Consider the following 20,107-nt stretch of genomic DNA (forward strand, 5'->3'; position numbering starts at 1 on the left):
GAAAGAAAAAAATAATCAGGGAAGAAAAATAAAAAAAATGATTTCAATAATGAAAAACTTGAAAAGCTTCTGTTAGTGTGGATTTAAAGTGTATTGTAAAGTTAATAACGGTAAACACCCAAACACATAAATTAGGTCAATCAGGTTGTAAAATTAAAAACAAAATAGCGTGGAATAACTTTCAAATGGACTAACTTTCTGTGTAAAGGAATGAACAATTCGAGCTCTGTATTGCGGCAACAATGTTCTATGTTAAATGACATTGAAGATTAACGTAAAAAAGTTATTTTATGTTGTTGCAATTTTAAAAACGGAACATTTTAGAGAACACTAGGTTAGAAGAGACTTTGTTCTTGCGTGGTTGCTAACGGCTACAGTATTTGGTTAAAGAACCTTATCAAGCTGTCTCTTCGAGAGGCTTCAAGAGTCAGTGAAACATCTTCCTCGACGTGATTTACGAAAACTATTGTAAAAACCTGCATTACGTGAACAGCTGCATTCCCTCTCTTCTCCTTGATTTTATCTACGTTTAGCTGCCATATTTATTGTCCTTTTTCCTGGTTGAGGTTTAAGTAGCTGTATATCATGACTGTGACATTTATTTCATGAGTCCGAGTAGCCAACTCTAATCCAATGACACTTGTATTTTTGCTCGGGGCGAAAAAGAATTATTGTGGTTGCTCCTTTTACAGCTCTTTCCGGAACAGCAATATCTATTTACTGGAAGCCAAATCTGAGCAGCGAACTGTGGCTTTCAGTATTACACCTCCATATCACAATTTTACTCTTTTGACAGGGTGGCCGAACACTGTTTGATTGCTCTGTCGTTTAACTGTAATATCTAGTGGTAGATATCAATGAGTCAACATAAACATCACATTGGTGCAGGTGGGCTGCTCAGTACCAAATCACCATACTCCATAAAACTAATTTCACTGTTATAATATTCTTCGACTCTTCGTAGTCTTTGCTTTCTAAAATGCAGTTTCTCAGAGGTCTGTGTCTGTCAGGAGAAAGCATTTGTAAGCATCCAGAAAAAGTGGTGTTCATTTCCCTAAAATTATTATAATTTCTATCAATGTGAACTTTTGTACCAGACCGAAATATAATCCTAACCATTCCGAAATTAGATTCCACCCACTTTTCTTGCATTCATCTACGGGATCAGATATTGTTCTGTTTCCATGACACACTGATGGACCAAGTTACAAACATTTAATTTGTGTAGTTAAGGACATTTTTTAAGAATGCTTGTGTTGAGTATAATGAAACTCTTGAACAATTCCATCCGGAAAATGGTGTTGCTGTATCATCCTGCAACACATAACTGGCAACCCAATGAAGCGAAGCAGGTGTGAGCCTGGCCAGTACATGCAAAATATCAATAATTGCTTACACTTATATAGCACTTTTCTGGACACTTGACTCAGAGCACTTTACAGGTAATGGGGACTCCCATCACCTCCAATGTGCAGCATCCACCTGGATGATGCAGTGTCAGCCATAGTGTGCCAGAACACTCACTACACACCAGCTATCAATGGGGAGGAGAACAGGGTGATTAAGCCAATTCATAGATGGGGATTATTAGGAGGTGAAGCCAGGACTCCAAAGGATGAGAGACCGCCTAGGAAAGCTAAGGTTGCTGCTGGAAGAGGTGTTAGTAGGACCTGTAGGGGGCGCTCAGCCTGCGGTCTGAGTGGGTCCAAATGCCCCAGTAAAGTAATGGGGACACTATACTGTAAAAAAGGTGTCATCATTCAGAATGAGACTCTGTGGTCAAAACGAAATCACAGGGTGTTTCAAGAAAGGTGAAAGGGATTTTAACCTCGGTGTCCTGGCCAAATTTGTGGTGTTCATATGCATGGTTTCTAAATACCGCAATGACCACAGGCTCATAGGCACAAAGGAGGAGATGGCATCCTAGGGTCCTTTGGGTTTGATTTCCATGGGGCATATGACACAAGTTCCCTGAATGCATGCAGCCTTGACACACCTAGTGAGCAGCTACAAGGTGTGTGATGATTTTATCAGAGTTTAGCAGCTCTTTAAGGAAGTCATAGAAGTGTGATTTGCAAAACGACTCCTCTCTCAGGAAAAACTGTCATATCTACCCACACATTGGTTGAAGTCTGCTGTTCGTGCTAGTTTGCCGCTGTATTCAGGCAGTCTGTTTTCAGACATAACGTTAACATTTGTTCAGAACCACATGGATGTGTTAGTGGGGGTAGCAGGGATCAGAAATTGTTAACTCGATATCAAATTGAGAAATGGACATAGTCGTACCCCTCCTGAATGGTTTAAATTATGCAGTCCGAGTGCTTTTGCTTCAAGCCTTTTTCAAAATAATGTGAAAGTTTTGCAAGCACCAGAACTTATATCAAGACTGAGAATAATTTCTGCAGGAGTCGACATAGCAGTAACAGAGTCCCATTCTTTATTGCTTTCCAATCATTTCCCTTGTTATTACTAAAAATACTGAACACAAGTTTCACTGTCACACACTCTTAATTGTACGCTTTGGTACTGCTCTTATTTTTCCAAACTTAGCTGCCCCTACCTGTGTTTATAAGAACAACACCTTGGCTTGCGGTTATGAGCAATTAGGGTTACAATGTTTGGGATTTCTGAGAGGGAGTGTGTTCTCCTTGTCATGCTGTGTTCTGGCCGCATAAATTCATTATGCAAAAACATTCTATCTTGTCATCCTTCTGAATCTGCATGAGCACTGTTAAGTCCTACCTACCAATAATTTACCTTTCAAAGCCATTCCTAGAACTTGGAGGCCGAGCAACAGATCCTGTTGACAAAACAGCAACCAGACACAGACCCGAAAAACAGGTTTTCCTGCAGCTCACCACTTCATGTCTCCCGAGAATTGATTTTCAGAGCACTGCTTCATATTAACAAATGGGCTGTTACATGTCTGTTTTATGATGTTTTAAGTTACAATGTTGGACTTTTTATTTTTTGTTAACAGATTATAGGCTTTAATTGACCATATGGTAGCAGATACAGTAAATTAACAAAAGTTAAAGGCTTTGTTTATAAAATTGTATGAGATTTTGAAACTCATACAACAAAGTTTTTAGTTTTTAAATTATAATACAGGCAATATATATAGCTCTTATAAATGGGGAAAATGTTGTTATTAAAGAACAAAATGGAAAATGAGTACATATACATACTGTATTGCTAAGCACACATTTGATGTTTATTTACAAGTATCCAATAATGTACTTTACTAAATGTAAAGTACGTAACAGAAAATAATGGATAATAAAAAAATATTAGTAGGTATATTTAATTTTAACATGATTTCTCTAATCATTTTTGTGGTAAGCACGTTTTGCCATTTCAGACTGAGATAAACATGTTTGGAGAATTTTAACAGTAACCAATGAAACTTAATTACTTAAAAACAATTTAAGTGCTTAAGGATCTTTGAAGTTTGGCTTAATTCTCCATTCTCTTCCAAAGTGGATATTTATGCTGTAATCGAATGCACTGGAGGTTACAATTCTTCATTTATATGGAGCAATTTAATTGTTAGTTTACTATGGACTTTGTTGGATGATCAGGAACAAGTAATAGGTTTATTCCATGCTGAAAAAAAGAAGAAAGAGAACACAACGTTTCGGCCGTGGAGCCTTATTTAGGTGTGAGAGAGACAGGGCAGTAGGGAAAGGTAAAGTCATTTGTTCATTTGATGATCCAATGATCCAACAAATCATCATCCAATCATTTGTTGGATGATGTCCTATCTTCTTATTTGTTTTGTCTTAGAAATGTCAAATATCCCATCCTCCTCCCAGCCCAGTTCATGATCATCACCAGTTAATCACTTGTATCAATGCTGCAAGGGTCTGCTATCCTGATCCTGAGAGGCTGATACAGCACATTTTATAGGAAGACACTGAATCATCAATTTCTAAATTCCTGGAACTATTTTCAAATTAAGAAATGTGAGTAATGTTTGGGTTAAAATCTGAAGACCCTTCAGCCTTCAAAAATCAGAGTCCCCTTAACTGAGCACCTCATGCTTCAATGATCAATAAGTTTCAAGTGGTCCTAGTTCTTAAGTATTCAGGGTGACCTGTAAGGCTAACTGGATGGGCCCCAGGACCAGGGCTGAGTAGCAATTTTGCCACATGGACTCATTAGCTAATTTATCCCACGTGGACTGGACATTGAATTCAATTTTCTCAGTGACTGGAGCCAACCCTGTGCTGCACAAAATGTGGTCACTGTCAAAGATGAATTCCTGAATCCAGGAATTGTTTGATAACCTCATATCTTTCACCGTACGTACTGTACCTTACTGCTTCAACCCACAAATATCCCCCTTCATTGTTCGCTCATTTTCAAGGTAAGTGAGTCAAGTGATTTGCCTGCAAGATTTTACTATGGCTCAAATGCTGCTTAAGTGAGCTCGCTGCAGGATATTAAAAAATGCAATCTGAGCATTGTACTGTAGCAATGCAAACTTTAACCAATTAAATCACAATACAACAAAAAGCCAGCCAGCATGAAAGCTTCCAGAAGCCTCATTGAAAGCATGCTCACATCATTGCCTCCAAATGTGATACGCGATTTGTTTTCTCATTGTTTCTAGTGATATGACTGGAGTTTGAAAGCTTAGATTTGATTTTGTATGCTTGGTTTATTTTGTAGTCATCTAATTTCTTTAGTTCTAGGTCTGTTAAACCAAGCAGTGTTTGAAATTCACTGATATTCTGTCCTCATCTTGGAGGTCTGTCATGTCTTTTGGATTCATTCTATTTGGATTCCTGACAACATTATTTGTTTCAAGTGCTCATTTCATTTGTCTGTAAGGATTGCTGTTTCCAGGTTTTACTCAATGAGGATTAAGAGTTACCTATAAAACCTGGTGCACTGTGACCCTACAGGGCCAGGCATGAATATCACTGCTGTATTCAAAACAAGCACAGGCAAGCTACAGTACCTTTGTCTGAGAGCTCCACGAACTAACCCAGCATGAATATAATCTTGTCATAATGTGTGAAATATAAAAAAAACCTCTTTATCTGCTCTAATGTATTCGCATCCCTCGAGCAAGTGGTTGAAAGGAAGTGTGTAGTAAGGAAAATGTTATTACAGAAAAACAGTAGTGAGAAAGACTTTGGAATTGGAAAAAGTCTGTTTATTTTTGGATTTATCTGTATTTTGGAAAGCAATTTTTCTATAGGATCAAAATTGTAAAGCATGCTGAGTATGTACATCTGTCACTCTTTAGTTCCAGTAGTATCTATGGTACGTTTCCAGATTTTAGGAGCACAAACATATTTTCACAGTAAGAGACCACTTTGGGATTGGTTTACGTAATCAGTTAAAAGGATTACGTCTTCTAAGGATGTCTTCTTTAATTGTAAGCATTTATCTCCCACAAGAATAGGAGAAGCAGTTTCAGAACTAGCCAACGGCATTTCATTACATGATTTTGCATGTTATAAAATTTGCATAGTATAGCTAAGCTTTGACTTGTTTGACGTGTGTTAAAACTATTATTATTTCTATTTGATTATTTAATTTACTCCAGAGGACTGTGCAATTTACAAATATTTTTAATACTTATAATATAACAATATAATTCAGTTCAAATCAACAACCATCAGATTCAAGCCATAGTAATCTGACAATTGTAAACAGAAATGACTCATTACAAATACATTCAAAAGTTAAGTCATTTTAAAGGAAGCTTGCTCATTTACAGGACACTAAACATTTCTAAATTAGGGTACAATAAATGAACAACCACAGTAAACAGGCTGGAACCCCAGTATTCTATTTTCCATCTTTTAAGACGTTTTATGGTCTAACTTAAAACGGAACTAAACTTAAAGCAGTGGGTGAACCCACCCACTAGCTACAAATTCTGAAGACCGCAAGTTTCAGTTGGTAAGACAAGAGAAGAAGCATCTGGCACACAGAACATTCCCAGTACTCAATGAGCTTGGAACCTGTGATGGATCAAGTGTTATTCTTGGATATTTTAGGGAAATATATTCCTAAATAAAATGTATATTACCCTTTGGTTTTTATAATATAACTTTATGTTCATGAAAAAGTAACTCTTTGTGTGATTTAAAGAGATCATGAATTTTAAATTATGTGTAATAGATTGAAGACTATTCCTAAAATTGTAATGGAATTTCGTTGAAAACTCTTTAAACTCTTGTCCTGCAGCAAATTCCTCTGCTAAAGTTGCGATTATGCAATTAATCTACAGTAGAATAATTGAGACAATATTAACCATATTGTGTAACGTTTACTAAAGCATGTAAATGTTATTTAAACCGCCGTGTTTTATTGTTTTATTAAATACTGGCTAATACTTTAAAATATTGAACATATCTGTCTTCAGTTCGCTGGAAATTGTCTGCAATTTGTTACTAAATGCACAGTAGGTTTATTTTAAAGAGAAACAAACTGCATGTTTTTTAAATACGTAGAAGAAGAAATCAGACAAATGGACTTAATGGCCCCTTATATCAAACTAATTCTCTCCCGAGACATAGCAAACCTGGCTAGACGTAGTCATCGCTCCTAAATTATAGTACATTTAGGTAACATTTTAATTATAGATCTCCGAATGCATTGCAAGCGATGAGAACGAAGTGGAGTCATTCTCCTTTTATAGGCATCGCGCTGGGCCCGTCAGCCAGACAGCCCTTCTTATTGGTACGCTGCTCTATCAATCAAACCGTGTCGGGAGCTGCTGGCCTTCGGTCGAGATAATGGAGCCCTTTCATTGACTTTCAGGTGTGGGAGTGGGAAGTAGGAAGTGTCGGGAGAAAGTACAGCGGGAATGTGAAGAGATAGGTACACGGAGAATCCAACATGTCAGGTGATGTCCGGTACTGCGAGAGGCTATCGTACCTGTTTTTAAAGTTTACACTCATCGTCTACTGCAGTGTGTTCTGGGTGAGTATTCGTTATGCTGACTGCTGTTGTCCTAGGCAAGCAAAGCACACGGTACCCCACAGCCCTTCCCTACGGAGTGTATCCGCGGCAGTGTTGTTCAGGGCGTGTTCATACAGTGTAAACAAGTATCGCAAGTGGCAGAAAGGCTTGTGATACAGTTTCATTCGGTTGTGTTTTTTCAAATAACAAAACCAACGAAGCTGTCCGTAGTCCAAAACCGTGGTAACATAAAAAACCTTATGCGCTATAGGATGGAACAGGTGTTAGTTGAACACATTTTGTCACTTCGTGCGCTGTACAGTGACAGAGTACACGTACCGAAGGCAGTGTTTCAGTCAACCCCACCCTTTTGGGGATCTGGGTGTCACAGAGGAGTTTTGTCGATATGTTATTATTAATAATAATAGCTATAACATTATCAACGTCATTAGTTGTAGTACTAGCGAAATGACACCCTCTTCTGAATTTCGAACAGGAATTCCGACTCCACCTGGGTGCGTATTTTCATGTTAAGTCCTAATATTCCAATAAGATCAAGAAAATAATTCGGACTGTTTTCACGATTTGTACATTTAACTATGTGTGTTATTAATTGATTTTCTAAGTAATAATGAAATGGGATCCCATATCGAAGGACTGGGAACGGCTAGCTATCGCTCAACTGCTGCAGACTGTGCTGAGAGCTCTCGGTCATCCTGATCAAGTGTGAGCCAATAAAAGCTATAGGGCGAGTACCTTGTCACAGTAAAACGTGCGGAACCTGCTTGAGAATCTGAATAAGACTGAGGGATTTTTCATGACAAAGATATTTGATATTTCGGTGTGATTTTAACAAAGCAGTTTTAACAAAGCTAACAAAATAGTATGGCATCAAATTCCTATGTGTCTCACTGTAGATTGTTTTTTTTTTGTAAGTAGAAGTGTTCTAGTTGAACTGTGGTGTGATCATTGTAGACAATCAGAATGGACACAACTAGAGAGTTTCAGCACCATTGTATTTAAATAGAACTTCATTTGGTCTATTTATTTTGGATAATGTCATTAATTCCCCGCAAGGTCATTTTTTGTAGATTAAGTGAAATAAAAAAAATAGATCTCTTCAGTTCTTTCAATTTAAACTAATATTCTTGAACTTAACTTAATGCACAGTCAAATCCTAAAACTAAATGATGAAGAATGATTTGAAAAAAATCATGACCAATTTAAAGCTGCTGTTGTAGCATCATATGATCATGTGCTTTGTGTTAATGTGCTCTAACATCTACTGGCTGTGGCTCCTGTTGATATAACTTACCACAGTGTTTTATTTAAGATGTCTGTAAACAAGGTTTGAGGGCTGTTCTCACTTTAAAAGAACAGTTACAAATGAGAAGACATCATTAGGCAAATTTTGCTTGTTGGGCGAGGCTCTTGTGTAACGTTGATTAACCTTGTTTGCAGAGAGTTTTGGCTTCTTCTGTTTTTGTGTTGCTGTCTGATGAGAGCAGGAGGCGAGGAGAGCTCAATTTAAAGTCCCTTAAAAACATGACAAATTCAATTTCCTGCGCCTGAGCAAAAATATAGATCTTAATAAAGAATTAAACGTAAACTCTTCCAGGCTTTTTAGTTATTGAAGGTGCTGCTCTGTGAATGCCTCCTGCAGATTTTATTAATGGCGTAATGCCACAGCATGCATCTTGGCAATCAAGTACTTTAGCTCCAGTAAAATTCACGCTGTCCTAGAACTGATTCATTTTCAGAAGGTGGTGGTTGCAGGCTTTCGTCTGTTGATCATAGGCTGCCACTCTTTCCTTCCTCCCGTTGCAGTCCGTGCTGTGATTTACACTGGCAGCGATTGCAGCACCGAGGCAGCGCTGCAGATCGCAAGATTTCACATCCTAGTCCGGTATTGTAGACATAACAGCGATTTTTAGAGTGTTGCAAATGTGCACATTCGAATCTGTTACGCCATGAGGGCGTGCTGGTTGCTGGGAGCGTGGGAGCGTGGGTCCTGGAGCGTGGACAGTGCCGGAGCGGAGTTCCCGCACAAACTCTGCACAGGAGAGCAACCATGGTCGAACCCCTGCCATCACACGGGGCACACACGACCTGATCTCCTCTCATCTCTGCCTCGCTGCATTATATTATTAAGCGCTTATATTTATATAGCGCTTTTCTGGACACTCCACTCAAAGCGCTTTACAGGAAATGGGGACTCCCCTCCACCTCCACCACCACCAATGTGCAGCATCCACCTGGATGATGCGACGGCAGCCATAGTGCTGCCACACATCAGCGATCAGTGGGGAGGAGAGCAGAGTAATTAAGCCAATTTATAGAGGGGGATCGTTAGGAGGCCATGATTGATAAAGGCCAATGGGAAATTTGGCCAGGACACCGGGGTACACCCCTACTCTTTTTGAGAAACGCCCTGGGATTTTTAATGACCACAGACAGTCAGGGCCTCGGTTTTACGTCTCAGCCGAAGGACAGCGCCTGTTTACAGTATAGTGTCCCCGTCACTACACTGGGGCATTAGGACCCACATGAGCCGCAGGGTTAGCGCCCCCTGCTGGCCCCACTAACACCTCTTCCAGCAGCAACCTTAGTTTTTCCCAGGAGGTCTCCCATCCAGGTACTGACCAGGCTCACACCTGCTGAGCTTCAGTGGGCTGCCAAATTGTGAGTTGCAGGGTGATATGGCTGCTGGGGCTCTTGCTCCTCTGGGGTTAATTACTTTTATTGATGACTTGCCACTCCTTCACATTGGAGCCCTTTTCTCTGCGTAGTGGCGGGCATGTTGTTGTTTGCTCCTCTGCAGGTTTTAATATCGGTGGAGCTGACTGAAAGGCATTAATAGTAGCCAGCGAGAAATGTCAGATAATCATTGATGACAGAACTAAGAGGGTTAAAGCATTTTCTGCAGACACCCATCATTTTGGGTACTGGGTGTGAAGGTCAGCCACTTACTAAAGGTTCTAGTGATAAATGTTACAATACAAAATGTATTTATTTCGAGCTGGGCTCATTAGATAATGCTAAATATATAAACTAGTTAGGAATTAATGGATTTATTTTCTCATTTTCTGTATCTTTATTATGGGGAATGCAATGTAATTTTGTAATAGCACACACTAAAATAAAAAAAAGGTTCTAGTGATGACAGAGGGAGTGCGTGAAATACCTTGAAATCAGCTTATCATATTCCCCCCCAAAGCTGTGTAGCCCACTGATAGATGATACAGAATGAATGCTGGTAAAACGTTCTAGAATCTTCATATCAATCATCATAAGGAAAAAGTAATGATTATCTCACCTTGGAATGGGGGGAAAAAAGAAACATTGCTTGAATGTGCAGAATTGGAAATAACTGGGTGGCACAGTGGCTAAAAATACACCACACAATCCTGTTTGTATCAAATAAGATCATTCCTACCGGCGTTTTATTTGATTTACTGGGAACAATCAAATATTTTAGGGTGAGTGCAGCTCAGGCCTGTGTCTGAAATCTGCTGTATTTCACAGTCTCAGAATACTGGCACTGGAACTGTTCATCTCAATAATACCAAGGATTTTGTCAATTATTTTCAATTGTAAAATATGAAGGCCAGTCACATTTTCTGGTTTTCATTTTCTGGCATGTTTGTTTTTTTCTGAGTGCTGCATATTCAGCAGATTAATTCCTCTTTGTTACAAAAAGCAACTTAGCAGGTGTTTCTGACGTTTTATATTAAATGTCTTGCAAGCTAGACCTTTTCTGCTTAGTCATTTTTGTAATAAAAACTGCTATCTGTTTGTTCTCTGTTGTGGTAGTATTTGGTGGCAACCACAATGCATGAACATCATCAGCTGACTGAATGCTGTTGCGGATGTGGAATTTTACAGTGGTAATGGTTCTCGATACAGTATATTCTTCAGAGACTCCTTTCTTCGGTAACCCATGACGGTGAATGCTGTCTGAGGATTCTTCAGTGCAGATACCTTCTGTCCTTCAGTGTAGTGGTAGTCAGGACTGCTGGGTACATACTCCTTCTAATGTGGAAAATCCACCTTGGTATTGTAAGAATATACACTTTGGTAAAGATATAGGTGATTGAGGTGATTGTATCTGTAAAACTAGGGTCCTCTTTTCTTGCTTCCAGGGATGAAATCATTATCCAAGCACAGAATTTTGTGATCCTGGTGGCAGTGCTCTTGGGTTGGGGTGTTTCATTCCTGGATTTGTTTCACACCTAAAACTGAAGCAGCAGGTTCAGTATAATTTTGTGTGCCACCCTGTGACAGCAATGGTGTTCCAGTCCTGGCAGGCTTGTGTTTAAAAATACATATTGGAATACAGCTTTATCTCTTTTATTTAACCACCTGTTTTAGAGTGATGTGAAAGGTATTCTGACATTAGTGCGTGACATTGGTAATGTGGAAAATCCTTTTTTTTATTCATGGATGAACTTCTTAATTGCAAAGAAGAATTCCATTGAGAATCTCTGAAGGACTTTATTTTTATTACATCTGAAACATGCTCAAGTAAATTATTCTTCTACCCACATGTTTTGAATAGTTCCATATGCAGTGCCCAATGTGGTGTTTTTACAGTATGTGCTAAAAGTTAATTAGCCGAGTAATTTCAGGCAAAACAGCAGAGGAGTAATACAGAAGGGCTTTTCTGCATTTATCTGCATCATTTCAAGGTAATTAACTTTTAAATATTTCCTGCATTGATGTTGTTGCCAATATTCTATTTCATGATTAAAAACATTTTATGAAAAGACTGTGCTCTTAAATTCTCAGTACTCACAGACATTGCCTGCTAATTTTTCTTTCTGGTAAAATTAAAAGTTTGAAACTTTACCTTCACAAGTTTGTTTGTATTTCTGGAATTTTGCCTGTACTGGCAGACAAGGTCTGGGAACAACACACTTCCAGCATTGGGGAAAAGCCGGCTTAAAGGTGAGGAGAATTATGGTACAGGAAGAAGTGAGGAATCAGAAGGAGGACAGCCGAAGGTCCAGAGCAGTGGAGCGGGGAGCACGGACAAAGGGAAATCTTCCTGAAAGATTGACCTGGATGGAATTGTGAAGGCTGAAGCCCTTCCATATACTGTATCTTTCCTGCTGCGGGCAGTCGGTGCCACCTTCCCATCACCAATGTATGAGTACAAGCACACTGTACAAGTGCGGTATGCGGGTAGATCTACTCTGCAGGCTCTGTGGAGAAAGGGGCACCATGACACACATCCCCCATGGGTGCAGAGTAGCACTTTCCCAACGGAGGTGCAGATGGCGTCACGGCCAGGGTTCGATGACGCTGGCGGCCAGCGTGGAGAAATGGAGACGAAAGGAAGGGGAAGCACACGGACGCTCTACAAACACGGTTACATTTGTCGGGGAGGGTGAGGACTGGACAAAGTCAAAGATTCTGTCTTTCGTAGAGCTCCATCGTGGGACGCGAGAGTGGACCTTGGAGGAAGAATGCAGTTTCCAGACGTTGTACAAACACCTCCAAGGCCAGGTGTGGTTGATGTGGCCCCCAGAAGAGAGAAAGATCAGCCCTGTTGAGCTATCGTTGCCATGGGAGGAAGGATGTGAGGGGGCCGTTGAAGGGAAAAGTGTCAGATACAGTACGAAGATCTGGAAAGGGTGGCGGACGTGGTTGTTCCTGGTGGAGGTTGCATGCAGAGGATTTCCTGCACAATCAGCGTGGAGAATCCTGATAGCTGTTGGGCTAGCCGGGAGGGACAGAAGACAGCAGTTCGAAGGCTGGGAGAGGCAGCAGAGAGAAAGAGCCTCACGATGGCTCTGGAAAAGGAGAGAGGAGTTAAACTGCAGGCTGGGAGGGGATAAGCAGTGACGGACCAGCTGGAAGGCATTATGGATATGGGTTGAAACACCTGATAAAAGCTGGGTATCATCTGATGACATCGATTCCCGGCCAAAAGCAATAGTCAATGTACTGTAACTATCAACCAAGCGGAGCATAAGTAGATGTATATAAAGAAGGCGAGTTTGTTTTCAGGATGAAAAGATGATACAAATGTTGTACACAGTGACGTTCTATGATTATGAGGGGAGTTATGAGATTTTCAGTCTGTTGATATTGAGAAAAGCATTTATGGATATTTAATAAACAAATATTCCCAATTTATTATAAGGAAATCCAAAAGCTTACATACATTATTATGACTACATTAACCGCTAAACAGAATGATTTAACTGTATATCTTTATAGTGTGAGCAGCTGTGAGTGTTTTTTAATCAAGACCAGTAAGATACATTAATAACACTGAGAGAAAACTTGCTACAACAAATAAAATTGCCTGTATTTATAATAAACATTAGTAGAATCAAGAGGATTTTTTTTTACTTTTTAAAAATACATGCATTGTTGTGAACTGACACAAAACTAAGATTTGTTTAATGTCGTGTTAATTAATTTTGTTGGATTTAGACATTTATATTAAATGTAAGCAATGAGCATTTGTTTCCTTGGTGAGAGTGTTTATTAGAGGTCCGTGATTATTGTGATGAATGACTCCTGTATCACATCACAGAGATTTGCCCTGAACAATTCACGGTCTTGTCATGTGAACCTAAGACATGCAGTGCTCTTTCATGAATGGCGTGAATGTCTGTGTAACCACCCTTAAAGACTGCAGCACTTTGTTACTGGACTTCTTCTGGTAGATAAATACTGTCATAAATGTACTTGTGCTACAGAATACTACAGCACTTGATTAGCAAGGACAGTCCTGTTGTTAATAGAAGAATAGTATGCTCAAGAAACAATAAGCTTTGGCTTTTTCTGAAAATCTGGGTACAATGATATCCGTTGTATTTCCTTTAGGATACACTATCATAAAGTCTGAGAATAGACAACAGTAGAAGAGATGATTTCATACTGTAAGTGCAAAAAGAGCCTTTCAGAAACAGGATATAAACGCAGGCAATGCTTCACAAAACTGCCGTGTGAATGGCAGTAATAAAACGTTCAGATTTATTGTTGTGTCTGATTGTGGAGAGTGTTGGCTATCGCAGTATCTTTGTTGCAGTTTTTGAACCTTGGACTACAATTTCATGTGCTGTAGTTCAAAAATCAGTAAGTCCCTGATAATGTGTGTATGTTCTGTAAACACTGAGTACACAGAATTTAGTCAGCTAGACGTATTTTTCTTTTCCTAAATCTATACAAGGAATTGCTTGGTTCATGGTTTATTCATAGTCTGTTGATACAGTATATGTATTGAAACTGATTTAGCTTCTTTTCCGTTGTTGACTTAAAAAAATAGTTATTTTAATTGCCCTCGGTAGTTGCTCTGGTGATGTTCAGGTGTATAGACGTCCAGGACTAGAATGATGTTTGCAGCCTTTTAATGTAAACCTCTTTAAAGGGGTCTGTGTTTATTTTATTGGAAATTACAGTCTCTTCATATTTGCTTCTCCGAAGAAAGTGACCTCTGTGATCACTACCCATTGAGAAACTGGATGTTTTATTGCTCAATGTTTAGCACAACAAGGCAATTTTTCTCTGAGAGGCTCCAAAAGCAATTATGATATTCTATATTTATAAACCGGAGAAAATTAAAATGGCACAGATGGATTCATTTAGCAGATTTTTATGTAAGTATACTGTACATAGCTAATAAATTTTATAAACAAATGTTTAGAGTTCATATGTACAGTTTATGGATAGGAAGATGCAACTTGATGTGTGATCGTGGTGTGCAGTAACCCAACATTACATTCTTGAAATTGCTCTTAAAGAGTGCTATAGTAAGATTTAGTAATGGTTAAAAGCTGTGTTGACTTGTCATAACACTTTTTAAGTGCTTTTTACAGTACAGTAACTCATACTTGATTTTTTGCTGGTGTCACTTCTGTTTGGTCTTGTGAATACACTGTGTCCTTACCCTTTACATCCCAGGGAATGTAGCTCATATTCCAAACAACATGCCTTCTAATTTTGTGTTAGCAATGTTAGTTTTAAACTTTGCACTCCCATGTGGATTGGGCCATCTGTTCTATTGAAAATGATGAACAGCAATAACGTGATAACATTCAATGTTTAACTAACAATGCACTGAATAAAAAAAAGTTTAATCCTTCAGTTTTTAAAGCACAACAAAGTCCACATTTGTCAAGTGTACACTTTTCCACTGAGATACCTAAACACACACTTTTGGAGTTTGTTTGGCCATGCCAACAGGCAACAGAAAATCCATTTCTCTTCTTAAGAAATGGAAAGGAAAAAGCAACTGAACTGGTGATCCTTCTTAACTGAGGGAGAAAGAGACTGAATCCCAGGCACATCCTTTGTGTTCTGTCAATGAGGTGTAGCTGGCATTGTGGGTCACAAGAGCTCTTCTGTCTCTTGCTCTTTATTGCCTCCTGAAACCCAGTAATTACTGATAAAAACAGTCCCAGTGATTTTTCAGCCATGTGACCTCTTTCAGAAAACGACTCAATAGATAAAGCAGAAGAACACAGTGGTTATAAATAGGGGATCATCAATGTGGGAAGTTAGCGACGTCCTCGTATTCAGTCCCTTAAATGTAGACCTGGCTTCTTGCCGTTATCCGATTTCCCTCAGCCTTTCAAGGTGTTGTATGCTAAAAATAAGCAGTGAATTTACATCATATATGGAGCTGTATTTAAACTAAGCAATAGAGGTGTGAAGGTCCGTTGTATACAGTATTAAGTATTAAAAAGTATTTACTGCCTTAATGGTATTCCTAAATCAGACAGACCAAGGTTCTTCTTTACCTCCATTTTGTAATGAATTTAATATGTAAAAAATTACATCTGTCTGATGTCAGCATTGCAGAAGGATAGATTATTTTTGGCTGAGGGTTAATGGGGTGTCACAGTCAAATACAACTTTGTGTAATCAGTACAACAGTTTCCTGATGATTTCTACTGGTGGGAGCACGTATAGGAAAAACAGCGCTGGTTGAGGGACTTTGCACGTCACTTGTGATATAAATGAATAAGGATCATTACTCTGAGTGCACTGGGATCTGTTTGTTAATTATGGTTTGAACCAAGAAAGGAAATATTTAGAGAGGCTGATTCATGTTTCTGAACAGTTATTATTTGATGGTGTCAAAAGCTGTGTTTAGATGTAAAAGGACTAGAACAGTATCTGTGTTATCTGTAAGGATGTGAAGATAAGCACATCATTCACTATTTTGATTAAAATTGTTTTGGTGCCATGGATGGGGACAAAACCCAGACTGAGATTTTTCATAATGTAATTTGATGTAAGGAAATCAAGTAATTGTCTTGCAACCAACTAACCTAAGAATTTAGAGATAGGCCTATAATTCTTTAGAGAATTAGGATCCAAATTTGGTTTCTTCGGCAGTAACTTTCTCATGCCAACCTTAAATGCAACTGGAAAAGTACCAGAAAGCATAGAGTTATCACCTATATTTAAAAAAAAGGTTTTGGGGTTAAGTGTATGAAGTATGTCTTTTACTAAACTAGTTGGTACAGTATGAGGTCCTGAGGAAGGATTCATGGATAGGCTGATTACTGGGAGACAGAAGGAACAAAGTAATATTTCTTATGCTGGGTGCAGCACTTTCGGCATATTTGCTTCCTAATACTGGCATTCTTTTCATTTTAGTACTGCATGAAGCCAGCCATCAATTTCCCTATGGGATTAATAAAGTATTATCTATCTATCTAATCTTTGAAGGGATTGAATGGTGCATCCACCCATTTGTCTGTAAGATTAGCTGTAGTTATTGAATAGAAAGCAAGGATTGTCTGTCAGGTTTGAGTAGTAAACTCAAGCGTGGTGAGTACTATTAAAATGAAAAAAGGAAAAGAGTATCAGAATTGAGAATACAGTAGCAATGTAGATTGATTTAGTAGAACAGAGTTGTTGCAATTCGAAGTTAATAAACCCCTTCTCCTCATCTGAGGTTAAACCTCAAGTTAAACCTCAAATTGGCCCCAATTTCCCATTGGTCCTTACCAATCATGGCCTCCTTATAATCCCCATCTATGAATTGGCTTCATTACTCTGCTCTCCTCCCCACTGATAGCTGATGTGTGGTGGGCGTTCTGGCGCACTATGGCTGCCGTCGCATCATCCAGGTGGTGCTGCACATTGGTGGTGGTGGTGGAGGGGAGTCCCCATTACCTGTAAAGCGCTTTGAGGGGAGTGTCCAGAAAAGCACTCTATAAGTGTAAGCAATTATTATAATTATTAATTATTATTACTATTAATAAAATAATGGTCTGACATGCTAGGGCTTTTTAAAGCAAAATAATTAGTTGTGAAATGTAATGATTAATAACCAAATGTTTTGTTGATTAATGTAAATACAGTAGCTAAATGATCATTATTCTATGATTAATATGAACACAGTGGACTCATGAACATTGTTATGTGAATGATGTGATGCAAAGATGTTGACAAGGTTTCTGCTGGTGTATGGATGTGTGTACAATCCTTACTTCCACAGGCCTGTAAGACGTTTGCTGGGGGGGTGATAAAAATAAAGTGTGTGCCTTTACGATTATTGAGTGCAGAGATATGAGCATTAAAGTGGAGGATAATGTACTTACAAATTTCAAATCAAACCATGGGGACAGACTGAGACGTTTTGGGCCTCTAAGAATGTTCTCAAAGTTTCGAGGGACCAACTCAGGCCAGTACTAGCCTGATACCACAAGTACTTGAAACCTCAGATGAGGAGAAGGGGTTTATACTATATGCAGTGCAAGTCAATATCACTTTCATACAGTATTTTAAAATGTGTCAAAGAGAACAGAGTGATGGCAAATCCTGGCATGTAACCTTTTCAAACAAAGCTAGATTGCATTGCATTAAATAAGGTGTTTTTTGAGTATGTTCCTGATGTGAGCCCAGCTCTGTAATTTTTGGTTAAGTAAAAAGATAATGAATTTTTGAAGAAGATAATCATTCACAAGATTAATTTTCACTAAGTAAATGCTTATATTAAGATTCTCTGCATTTAGATAAAATATTACTTTAATTTCATGCTCTGACTGTTAAATTACAGTACAATTCAGTGAAGGATGAAACAATTCTCAGTGCAGTATCTTGTAGTTGTAAATTGTTTATGAAAGAAAAGAAAACCTCTGTTTTTTTGCCACAATTCTCAAGCTTTGGCAATTGTAGCATTTTGTGTGGGTGAATAAACTGTGCAGAAATATGATTATACACAACTTGGTCCACCCAGGCTGTGCAATGTTAAGCAGAGTTCATGACAAAGTAGTGTTCAGTGATTTTTTTTTAGATTTTAAACCCTGCTCTTTAGCCTAAGAAAACTTCCACACCACTGAAATCGCCAATTGCTATTAGCATGTGTTTGAAGAATGGCATTCTAGTTACCTTTGAAAGTCTCCATTTGAAATCACTTTTTATAGTCTATGCGTAACCATTATTTTTATATTGGTAAAAACATTTTTACAACATTTTAAATAACTTTTCTATTTATACAACTGTACGTGTTTCATAAAAGTGAAATTAAATCGCTTTACTCCTGTGATGTTTTGATTTTTCAAAACTGATATGAACGTCTGCTACTGTTTTAAGTGTTAATTAGCATGGTTAATGATGTCAGCAGCATGTGATTTAGGAATTCGTGCTAGGGACAACTGCTAGTTTGTGTTTTCCATTTCCTTTGGAAATAAATAACTTTGTATTCTGCTGATTAACTGTAGATGTGCAGTTCTCTTCAAAACAATTCTTTTAAATTCCTGTTTTCTACATATACTGTAGGATAAAAGAATGAAATTATCAGATGGTAGATAGTCACAATTCGTGTAGTATGAGTCCCACAGGCTGCAAGTTTGAATCCAGGCTGTGGCACACTCTAGAATTTGGTGCATGAAGACTAATTCAGGACTGTGCCTTTGGCTGGAAGATCCTGAGTTTGCTGTATAAAGACGACATCTGGCATTACTCTTCTGTTCTCCAGTTGAAATAGAAGACCTGCTTTTGTTGTTTTCAGTTCACAGCAATGGGCCTTGAAGCACAGTTCTGAGTACATTGATGTTTGCACCAGCACAAACCAAATAAAAACCATGTCCTGCAACTCTGTCTCCTTGGCAGCTGCTATTCATTATAGATAACTTTTCATATCCTCCAGACTTGGAGACTCAAGAGTTACTCTGCATCATTATGTGGGATTTCGTGGTCAGTTATGGGAGGCAATACAAAGTTTTCCTCTGCCACCTGAGAAATATTATAAAGCTGTGGGCAACGCTGTTTCCAGTCAAATCCAAGTGATTGATTCGTGCTTTCATCACCCCTGGCAATCATTATTCGAGATCCTTTTCCATGACTCCTTGGTGCATTAATCAGGTTTCAGGCAGCTATAAAACATTGCTGTCAGAATGCCCTATTAAACAGCATGTTCAGGATATCTCCCTCTTGCACGACCTTTTGATACAAGACACTTTAAAACCGTTTTATTTTTCTTTAAACCCTTTATTTTCCAGCATATACGGGCTCTTGTCACACACATTATAATCCTGTCTGTCAACTCTCTATGGCTATCGGAAGCAGCTAGAAATCTAACTGTGCACGCTGGAAATGCTCGGAATTAGCCATGTTTGTTTTACAGTTACTATAGTTCTGTTCTTAAAATTCCTCCAGTCAAAGTAGCAGTATTATTTAAGGAATAACCTGCCGAACCCACTTAACAGATGCAACATTGTGTACCATTAGACCCTCATTCACATAGCTATTTGTAAGGGAATAATTACTAGATTGAAAATTCTGGGTTTTAAAATGAGATAATGTAAGATTTGCTAAATAAAATATCGTGAACAATACAGTAGAACACGGGTTTAACAGAAATGGTGACTGAAATGCCATTTAACATAATGAAATTGAAATTCATACAAAATGAAATTGTCTTTTACAGCCAGGTGGGAAATTTAAATACACTTTTTTTATGTAAATGTAGAGTTCAACCTTGTGTTTGTGTAGGTTTTGGTCTGAACTTGATGTTAAAAAAAGGACAGATCACCCTTATTTAACTGACTGAACAAGTGTGTGTCATTCTCAGACCACTGGGTATCCGAATTTGCATTTTCTGTGTTTAAATGTGTTTTGTGCTTGTCTTAAATGCGACTTTTATGGTAAAACATGAGGTTGAACAGGGTTGTGCCCAGTTTATTAAATACACTCATATTATCACAAAACT

General features: G+C 38.5%; 1 protein-coding gene across 1 annotated transcript in view; it reads left to right on the plus strand.

Annotated features, from left to right (window-relative positions):
* Window positions 1-6,721: 6,721 nt before the first annotated feature.
* The window catches only part of tspan15 (tetraspanin 15), a 66,056-nt gene continuing 52,670 nt past the window's right edge, over window positions 6,722-20,107 (plus strand). The window contains exon 1 of the mRNA XM_088635371.1: window positions 6,722-6,945. Within this exon, the coding sequence (XP_088491497.1) occupies window positions 6,862-6,945 (84 nt within the window). The 5' untranslated portion in view covers window positions 6,722-6,861. The remainder of the gene's footprint in view (window positions 6,946-20,107) is intronic.

Source organism: Lepisosteus platostomus, chromosome 6 (assembly GCF_059453375.1).
Source record: "Lepisosteus platostomus isolate fLepPlt1 chromosome 6, fLepPlt1.hap1, whole genome shotgun sequence".
Classification (NCBI taxonomy): domain Eukaryota; kingdom Metazoa; phylum Chordata; class Actinopteri; order Semionotiformes; family Lepisosteidae; genus Lepisosteus; species Lepisosteus platostomus.